Here is a 10,352-nt window from a genome sequence, read left to right as displayed (position 1 = left end):
GAACAAGATATATCTCTTAATTTTATTTGGGTCTGAAATTTTCTCTCAGCCATCTTTTGTATTTTTCAATGTGTTATAGGTCTTGAATTTCCTTATTCAGATTCATCCCTTAGCAGTTAATATTCTTTGATACTATAATACATACTATTAAAAATGCCAATCCAAGTTTGTATTGCTGATGCACAGAAATATAATTAAATTTTGTATATCGATTTTTAATTCTGCAACTCACTTGTTTCTAGTAACTGTTTTATAGACTCTATCAGATTTTCTACATGAAAGATTATGTTATCTATGAATCATACAGTTTTACTTCTTCCTTTTCAATCTGGATGCCTTTTATTTCATTTCTGGTCTCATTGCACTAACTAGATTCACCAGGACAGTGCTGAACAGAAGTGAGTAGGGCTGATATCCTGGCCCTTTTCCTTATCCGTGTGTGTGTGTGTGTGTGTGTGTGTGTGTGTGTGTTTTATATATATATATATAATTGTGTGAAAAATTCATTCACACAATTATGAAGGCTGAGTCCCACAGTCTGCCATTTACAAGCAAGCAGGAGACCAGAAACCAGTGATGTACTTCAATCCAGATCCGAAGGCCTGAGAACTAGGGAAGCAGATGGTGTAAATCCCAGTGTGAGGGCAGGAGATGTGGACTGAACATAAATATATGTGTGTAAACATGTATGTTTGTATGTGTGTGTGTGTAGGCTATGTGTATACCCTAAATGCAGTTCTGATAGTTTCTATTTTATTGTGTTTCTTTAAAATGCTGTTCGTTGCTCATTACATTAAAGATGCAAATTACATTTCATCAACAACTATGTATTTTGTGGTAACCCTAGTGGCCCATATCAAATATGTCCTTTTTGTCTAAAAACAATGCGTCTTTAAAGGTTCACATTAAACTTCAGATAACAGTGTTTGTTTTTCAAAAGGCAAAAGTTAATAGGAACTAGACCTCAGGAAAAAGGATCAACAGGTACAGGTGCCCTCTTGTTCACTTGCCATCCTGTGTAAGGCTGTCCTTGGGCTGGGCCTGGGGTGCAGTTAAATGTCATGTATTTATGATCCCTCTTCCCTCTATTTATGAGGGAAGTGTGAGAGTTGTATTGGGCATGATAGTTAATTTGACCTCGAGCCTCAGGGACCCTTACTTAAAATGTCAAAAAGTTTAGGAAGGAAAAGTAAAAGAGCTGTGCAAGCGCCTTTCAATATTCAAGAAACCTTGTGGCTCCTAGTCAACAGAGGCAGGAAAACCTCAGCCTACGTAACAGAAGCTGCATCCGTATGCATGTCCGTTGCTGGGCATGTCCATTATTACGCATGTGCCTTGCTGTCTGCTGTCTGTGCTCAGAGCTCTGCCCTGAGAGGTGGTCCTCCTGTCCTCTTCATTCTTTCTCACCGACTGGGACTCAGCTGGTAGGTCCGCAGATCAGTCCTCCTGGGAATTTAGTTGCGAGTGAATGTGAAGGGGAGCCAGCGGGCTTTGGACAGGTCCTGCGGCACAGAAACCACAGTCCGTGGCTTCTGAGAGAAAAGGGCCTCGCGGTCGATGTCCGGCTCCTCCCAGGTCGCGACGCCGCATGGGCCTTTGTCGTCGTTTCTGGGCTAGGACGAGGGAGGAAGGTGGACCGTAAAGGGGAGGAATCACGTGAAGATGGGGCGAGTGCTGGGCGTGCTGTTGGAGGTATCTGAGTGCCGAAAGGCCTGGAACCCTGAGAGGGAGGACGGATTCCCCAGTTCTCACCTGGGCAGTGGCAGGGCGAGGTGGGCAGTAAGGAAGGGGCCTGGAAACTAGGAACACTGCGGGCTGATAACCGTGGCCCCAAGGTCTGTAGAGTGCTCCACAGCGGTAGAGAGTGAGGAGCACGCCCTTCACTCGGCTTTGCAACTTCACACCTCTGCCACTGACGTCTCGGGCAGGAATGTGCGTTCCAATAAAACTTGATTTTAGGGGGGAAATGGGCCGAGTAAATGAGAGTGGGGCAAAAGCAGTAGTCACTCCGGTTCCAATTCTCCACCTATATTTTCCTAGATATATTCATGATGGAGAGTCTACTTGTGAAACCAAAACTCACAGAAAAGTCCTCTGTCTTGCCATGAGCCTTGCCTGCTACCATAGCCATAACATTAACGACTTTGCAAGCAGCCATATTTGGCTAAATTAGATGATACCTAAAAATTTTTGAAAATATCTTAAAATTAAGTCCCAGGGTAATTGTGAGCTTGCATGCTTTCCAATTTAGCCATGGAAGTGGTCAAATGATACACTCTTATGTACATTTTCTGAATCACAGTATGCCACTTTCAGAGTGAATCATGAGTGGACATCAAAGAACAAGATCCAGATCTAGAGAAAGAAAAGATGATCAAGACTCTAACCATCCAGTAGGGGCTGTGGTTGTGAGTATTTTAACATTTGATATTTTCTATTAGAAACTTATTTTTGTGAAAATGTTGTTGAACTAATATTGATATATTAATAAGGTTTTCCATGCTTGTAAATGGTAATAATTGAATCTCGTGAAGTAAACATAGATTTGAATGTTTGCATTCTAATGTTGCCTGGATGGCTATGTTTTTATTTTCCCCAGAAATATTCTCTATGGCTTCCTTCTCCTGCTTATTCATAACATATTGTATACATCCATTCCAGCGTGGATTAAAATAGCTTCCCAAGTTTTTAAGGGTAACTCTTTTCTTGTAGTAACTATTAAGAATAAGTATATGTAGAATTGTGTAGGAAAAAATGTCTTTAGACTTATTTATGGTAAGATATATTTGTATATTGAGTATATGTATATTATTGACATGCATTATTAATAACAGAGCTTTTTATTTGCACATGCACTCATATTCCTAGGCCCAGGAGCCGCCCAGTGATGACCAGCTTCAACAACAGGAACCACCAATTGAAAGTCAGGATTATACACCTGGTCAAGAGAGAGATGAGGAAGCACTGGACTTCCAAGGTGAAGGGTGGGAGAGGAAGAATGCCTATGAATGGAGGGGGTGTATGTATATATCATGTATTATGATATGGAAGTAAAAGGAGGAAAAAAGCAATAGAAAGGGATCTCAAACATTGCCTGAAAATTGGCTGGAAAAGTGAAGAAGGCATAGTTTACAGCCAAGGGCAGTCCCTTAGTATAATGCATTCGACCTTCGGCTGGAAAAGTGAAGAAGGCATAGTTTACAGCCAAGGGCAGTCCCTTAGTATAATGCATTCGACCTTCAAGACTTAGTTGTTATGCTTGCCAGAGCATTTCATTAGCAAATCCAGGGAAACTATGTTTAATTTTACTCCGAATTGTATACTATTTCACCAGTTAAACTTGATCTTAGAATATTGTCTGTCCTTCTTAGTAATTACATTAAAAGTTTAAGCAACTTTTAATAGCATGTGTAGAGTGCTAAGGCATTATACATATATTATAGATCACATATATATCATATATATGTATATATATATCTCATATCCACACTAATTCACACCTTGGATTAAACTAGCTTGCATCGAGATATAAATCTCTCTCTATATGGTATGTGATATATATATTACATAATCATATATAACACCTTGGATTAAACTAGCTTGCATAGAAATATAAATCCCACTTGATAAGTAAGAAAACTGAGACTCAGAGATTGTGTCTTACCAAAGGGCACTTCACTGGTGGAGAAATAATTTGTATTTTATTCCAAAGTATGTATTCTTCTTACCATCTAGGTTTCTGTAAGAAAAAGTGAATGATTTTGCTTAAACTGTTTAATACTAAAATGTCTATACTGTGAGATACCCCAGTACTGGCATTGGAATAGACCCAATTCAGTGGAACAGAATGTAATTCCAGAGAATGACTCAATGAATGATAGCCACTGTTTACTTTGATTGAAATTTGTGTATGGAAAGTTTAGTTAATAGCTGAACAGTTCAGGATATTGGCATATAGGTAGCTGGTTCAGTATAATTTTTAAGTGGCTTTTAAAAGGTGGTTAAATCCTCTTATGGCTAGAAACATCAAAAAGTTATGTACCTACGATTATCATGAAACAATTAGTTTTTCCAGGTATGGCATTTTGGAGCAAAATATTTACATAGCTCAAGCCATAGATTATTTTAGCAATTCACTATTGAAAGAGTCCCAGAATTATGATGACAATAGTACCCATTAAATTCTTTCCATTCCACTTCCCATTATTCTTGCTGGAAGTCAACGATTTTGCTGTAATCACAAATAATTTTGCTGTTGTTTTTAGAACTTCATTATATATGGAATTCATTTATGGAAAGTAACATATAAGACCTTTGGACCTAAAAGTAACTTTATTTTAACAAAATAAGTTTCTTGTTACCCCAATAGGTTATGGGTGTCATGACTATAAGATGTGTCATACGCTTACAAATCCATTCAGCTAATTCTTCATAAAATTATATTTTAAATGTAATTTAAATCTTATCCATGGTGTAAATTTCCGATTTCCTGGATAGCTGATGTTTATTCCCCTTACTGCGCTATGGTAAAATATAAGGACGGCACATGTTTTGTGGTTTGTCCTTATAATGTCATTTAAAATGGAGGTTTCTGTAATGCAGGAAAACAAATACATGAAGTCCAATCCATCTACAGCCATACCACCCTGAATGCACCCAGTCTTGTCTGAAGTCCAGTCCTAGTTGCTGTTAGTGTTGTCAAAAATAACTCTTGTCTTCCTGAACTCCAACATAGTTGTCATTTATTCTTTTTTATTTTTAATTTATGTTTTGAAAAAATATAAAATTTACAGAAAAGTTGCAAGACTATTATAATCAACTCATATGCTTTTCACCTAGATTAACTAATGTTTAGAGCTTTGCCACATTGATTTCATACCCACTATTCTCTTATATAGCCATATTCTCTTGGATAACCCCTGTGTTTATTAAATTTGGGGAATTCAACAATGAAATATGCAGTTGTTTAATATATAGCTTATATTCTAATTTCCCCAGTTGTCCTAATAATTTCCCTTATAGTTTTTTTTTCTGATTCCAGGATCATGCATTATATATAGTTGTCAATCCTATTTAATCTTTTTTAACCTGGACCAGTTCTTCACTCTTTCTTCGTCTTTCATGACACTGGTATTTTTTAAGAGAATGGACCAGTTGTTTTGCAGAGTGTTCATCAGTATGGGCTGTATTTTTAAATACTTTTTTTTCACTCAACACTTATTCACAGTGACTCATGCCATGCAACATGTAGGTTTTAGGGATGAAAATATTAATGAGAGAGATGATTTCAGCCTTGAGCTCACAATCTAGTTAGACAGACTCAAATGAATCACTAATTTGAAATGATAAGTACAATAACATATACCTACAGAGGGTTCAACTAAGCTGTCTGGGGCAGTTATGGGAAAAGAAAAGGGTGATAACATTTGGAAAACTTTGTTTTCTTTTTCTGATAAGACTCCTGAAATAATGTTCTTGAAATTCTTATGCACTGCATGTATTACCACACTAGCCTATAGGCTTTTCTTTCATAACATTGAGGGAGTGAATATTATCATTCTTTTATTTATATTTTATGTTTTACAACTTAAATTGGTAATCTTTTTTATTTTTAAGTGCTAGGCCTGGCAGCCTATCTCTGGGAACTGACTCGGTCAAAGACTGGGGGTGAACGTGGAGATGGTCCTAATGTCAAGGGAGAATTTCTGCCAAATCTGGAGCCTGTTAAAATACCAGAAGCAGGTAAGTTATTCATTAAAAATGCAAATTATGGGGTTTCTGTTTTCAAAAATACTATATATTTTATAATATAGAGGTACCACTACTGCTAATATAATTTAACAGAGTTCATATATAAAGATTCTTTGAAAGATAGTTCAGTCCCCAAAAGCCTGACTAATAAACAAACACCATCATAGACTCTACCACATTGGGTCAAAGCCACATTCAATTATAAAATGTGAAGGTATTTTCTTACTTTTTAGTATAAGTTCCTAAACCAACAGCTAGTAATATCAGATACTTTTATAAAGGTCTGCTTTTAATAAATACCCAATGAATTTGTAACAGATATTCACTGTATGAAACATGCTGAGGCAATTAAGTAGGCTCTAATCCAAGCTCTAACAAAATTTCACTGACTTTGGGCAAATTCCTTATCTTCTAAACCCATATTTGCTCTTATAAAAATGGGTCAAAATCAAATATATTAGAATTTGAGTAATCAACTTAAGTACGTTTTACACATGTTTTTTCCAAACTTCTAGGCATTAGTTATATGAGCTTCTGAATTTAATATAAACACTTAGTGTTTAGGGAAGAAATTATCTTGCATTAGTCTACTGCTTTTGCTCTACATTCCTGATCCATTTTATTAGAATATTTAGATTAAAAATGTTTTTCAGGCTATGTTCAGGAACCTATTGAACATATACTCATAGGAAGATCATTGCCTTAAATACATATGTTATTAAAAAATAAAAATATAAAATTATATGAGCATTCAATATAAAAAATAAGAAAAAGGCACAAAATAAACATAAGGGAAAAGAAAAAATACTTAATAAAAGACAGGTATAAGTCTTTATTTAAGGGAAGTAATTCAACTAGTAAATAAAAGAGATTTTCAACATATCTATGAATAGAGGATCCCCTAGTTTACATAATCTTGAAGAAAATGGACAAAGCCCAAGTATACACAATAAAAAATAGGAACAAGACAGGACAGATATTGAATGTGTAATATAATTAAAAGTGGATACTTTCTTGAGCTCTAAACAATTTTCAAAATTTGATGCAATGTTTGATATGCTAGCAAAACATAAAATCATTTACTATACCACAGTAGTAACTGAATATTTAAACATCATAACATGGATGAACTTTTAAAACTTGCCAGAATTTTCCATCAAAAGTATTTATCATTTAGAAACACAAAAAATAAGCTATTGTTTGTTTATTTGTATTTGGCTTTTCTAGATTCCTCAGTCTCTTCTCTTTCTCTCTCTCCTCCTCTCCCTCTCCTTCTGATCTCCCTTTTGCCAAATTGTGAGAATCATTACTATTTCTTTTTAACACTTCATCTATAATGATAATGGCTTGCAATCAGTGTGATGAAATAATTTATTGGACAAACTGGAATATTTTTAAATGTGCAAAGAGGCATTATTGATAATTATACTAGAACCACCAGTGAAAACAGGGACAAATGGTTAACCTACTTAAAACAACCATATAAGGAGTAAACTAATCAAAAACATTTTAGCATTTTCCCATAACAGAAACAAAACAAATATAATACTAGCCTTTCTATTTATGACACTTAAGCACTTTCTTTTTGTTTGTTTGGTTTTGTTTGTTTGTTTGTTTATTATTCTTATTATTATACTTTAAGTTTTAGGGTACATGTGCACAATGTGCAGGTTAGTTACATATGTATACATCTGCCATGCTGGTGTGCTGCACCCATTAGCTTGCCATTTAGCATTATGCTATCCCTCCCCCCTCCCCCCACCCCACAACAGTCCCGAGTGTGATGCTCCCCTTCCTGTGTCCATGTGTTCTCTTTGTTCAATTCCCGTCTATGAGTGAGGACATGCGGTGTTTGGTTTTTTGTCCTTGTGATAGTTTACTGAGAATGATGTTTTCCAATTTCATCCATGTCCCTACAAAGGACATAAACTCATCATTTTTTATGGCTGCATAGTATTCCATGGTGTATATGTGCCACATTTTCTTAATCCAGTCTATCATTGTTGGACATTTGGGTTGGTTCCAACTCTTTGCTATTGTGAATAGTGCCGCAATAAACATATGTGTGCATGTGTCTTTATAGCAGCATGATTTATAGTCCTTTGGGTATATACCCAGTAATGGGATGTCTGGGTCAAATGGTATTTCTAGTTCTAGATCCCTGAGGAATTGCCACACTGACTTCCACAATGGTTGAACTAGTTTACAGTCCCACCAACAGTGTAAAAGTGTTCCTATTTCTCCACATCCTCTCCAGCACCTGTTGTTTCCTGACTTTTTAATGATCACCATTCTAACTGGTGTGAGATGGTATCTCATTGTGGTTTTGATTTGCATTTCTCTGATGGCCAGTGATGATGAGCATTTTTTCATGTGTCTTTTGGCTGCATAAATGTCTTTTTTGAGACGTGTCTGTTCATATCCTTTGCCCACTTTTTGATGGGGTTGTTTGTTTTTTTCTTGTAAATTTGTTTGAGTTCATTGTAGATTCTGGATATTAGCCCTTTGTCAGATGAGTAGGTTGCGAAAATTTTCTCCCATTTTGTAGGTTGCCTGTTCACTCTGATGGTAGTTTCTTTTGCTGTGCAGAAGCTCTTTAGTTTAATTAGATCCCATTTGTCAATTTTGGCTTTTGTTGCCATTGCTTTTGGTGTTTTAGACACGAAGTCCTTGCCCATGCCTATGTCCTGAATGGTAATGCCTAGGTTTTCTTCTAGAGTTTTTATGGTTTTAGGTCTAACGTTTAAGTCTTTAATCCATCTTGAATTAATTTTTGTATAAGGTGTAAGGAAGGGATCCAGTTGCAGCTTTCTACATATGGCTAGCCAGTTTTCCTAGCACCATTTATTAAATAGGGAATCCTTTCCCCATTGCTTGTTTTTCTCAGGTTTGTCAAAGATCAGATAGTTGTAGATATGCAGCATTATTTCTGAGAGTGCTGCTCTGTTCCATTGATCTATATCTCTGTTTTGGTACCAGTACCATGCTGTTTTGGTTACTGTAGCCTTGTAGTATAGCTTGAAGTTGGGTAGCGTGATGCCTCCAGCTTTGTTCTTTTGGCTTAAGATTGACTTGGCGATGTGGGCTCTTTTTTGGTTCCATATGAACTTTAAAGTAGTTTTTTCCAATTCTGTGAAGAAAGTCATTGGTAGCTTGATGGGGATGGCATTGAATCTATAAATTACCTTGGGCAGTATGGCCATTTTCACGATATTGATTTTTCCTATCCATGAGCATGGAATGTTCTTCCATTTGTTTGTATCCTCTTTTATTTCATTGAGCAGTGGTTTATAGTTCTCCTTGAAGAGGTCCTTCACGTCCCTTGTAAGTTGGATTCCTAAGTATTTTATTCTCTTTGAAGCAATTGTGAATGGGAGTTCACTCATGATTTGGCTCTCTGTTTGTCTGTTATTGGTGTATAAGAATGCTTGTGATTTTTGTACATTGATTTTGTATCCTGAGACTTTGCTGAAGTTGCTTATCAGCTTAAGGAGATTTTGGGCTGAGAGCACTTTCAAATGTGGCATTACTGTTTGAGCTATCCTATATTCAAAACATTATTTCAAATTTCTTTTGTTTCCTAAGTTTTATGTTTGTTTAAGTTTGGTTAGTTGGATTTTTTTTTCTAAAATTACATGCAGTTTTTAGTTTCTAGTTAAAACTTTCTTTAAATAGGTTCATTTGATCAAATCATTTTGAACTCAAACTCTTTCTTATACACTAGAAAAATGAGTGGGATTTTAAAATATTGCTAATATACCTGAAAGCCTACCTTCAAAGTCTCTGTAGAGGTTTAACTGGATATAAGCCAGAGGGTTACCTTGTTTATAGTTCATTTCATAAAACCAAAACTATGCCTTTTTTCAACCCATAATGTCATCATAAAAAGTTCTGCTAAAAAATACCCTCAACTGTTATGTTTATCTTATAGGTGAAGGGCAACCATCGGTTTAAACGAAGACAAGCTGAAACCATACATGCAGTCTTTATGTTGGAAACTTGACCAGTAAAATTCTCTCAATAAAGTTTCACAATTGTCTGCAAAGAAGTCTTGTGCAGTTTATGTCAAACTAGGAATAATTAGGTGTTTCATGCTATGGAAAATTGTATCTTTTTTGAAAATTTATATTTTGTTTGAGCTGGTATATAGAGATATAATTTTATGTATTGATTTTTCTCTCCAGAAACCTTGCTAAATATGCTTATTAATTCCAAAAGTTTCTCTCTAGGTCCTTTTTGGTTGTCAACATATACAATCATGCCATCTATGAGTAATAATACTTTTCAGTCTGCCTTTTAAAGTATGTTACTCTTTATTTCCTTAATTCATTTTATGACATTGGACAGACCCATCCAGTACAATGTGGAATTGAACTGGTGATAGTGGACATCCTCATCTTATTCCTGATAAGAAATGGAAAATATTCAACATTTTACCATGATTTACTGTAGATTTTACTTGCAGATATGCTTTATCAGAAGTTCCTTCTATTTCTAGTTTCCTGAGAGTATTCCTCTTGGATATATGTTGACTTTCCCCAAAGAGTTGTACTTCATCGACTGTGCTTATCATAGGATTTGTTCCTCTATTAATTTATTAC

The 10,352-nt window shown here is 35.7% G+C and overlaps 1 protein-coding gene across 4 annotated transcripts; it reads left to right on the top strand.

Moving 5' to 3' along the window:
* Positions 1–1,321: 1,321 nt before the first annotated feature.
* On the top strand, positions 1,322–9,799 carry PAGE3 (PAGE family member 3). Of its 4 annotated transcripts, none has more exons than XM_054472530.2 (5): positions 1,322–1,424; positions 2,317–2,408; positions 2,869–2,977; positions 5,617–5,742; positions 9,683–9,799. In XM_054472530.2, the coding sequence occupies exons 2-5, from the start codon at positions 2,325–2,327 to the stop codon at positions 9,703–9,705; spliced, it is 342 nt and encodes a 113-aa protein (XP_054328505.1). In that variant the 5' UTR covers positions 1,322–1,424; positions 2,317–2,324; the 3' UTR covers positions 9,706–9,799. The 4 variants fall into 4 exon arrangements, with proteins under 4 accessions (XP_054328505.1, XP_054328503.1, XP_054328506.1 ...); XM_054472528.1 differs by having other exon boundaries at positions 2,303–2,408; XM_054472531.2 differs by having other exon boundaries at positions 1,337–1,692.
* The last annotated feature ends 553 nt before the right edge of the window (positions 9,800–10,352 follow it).

This window comes from Pongo pygmaeus, chromosome X, assembly GCF_028885625.2.
Source record: "Pongo pygmaeus isolate AG05252 chromosome X, NHGRI_mPonPyg2-v2.0_pri, whole genome shotgun sequence".
NCBI lineage: Eukaryota > Metazoa > Chordata > Mammalia > Primates > Hominidae > Pongo > Pongo pygmaeus.
This window is presented reverse-complemented; position numbering and strand designations above follow the sequence as displayed.

Excerpts from the sequence above, each read along its gene's own strand:
- PAGE3 (XM_054472530.2), top strand. The coding sequence starts at position 2,325 with ATGAGTGGACATCAAAGAACAAGATCCAGATCTAGAGAAAGAAAAGAT. Across the intron at positions 2,409-2,868 it reads ATCCAGTAGGGGCTGTGGTT|GCCCAGGAGCCGCCCAGTGA; the intron begins GTGAGTATTTTA and ends TCATATTCCTAG. Across the intron at positions 5,743-9,682 it reads TGTTAAAATACCAGAAGCAG|GTGAAGGGCAACCATCGGTT; the intron begins GTAAGTTATTCA and ends TTTATCTTATAG.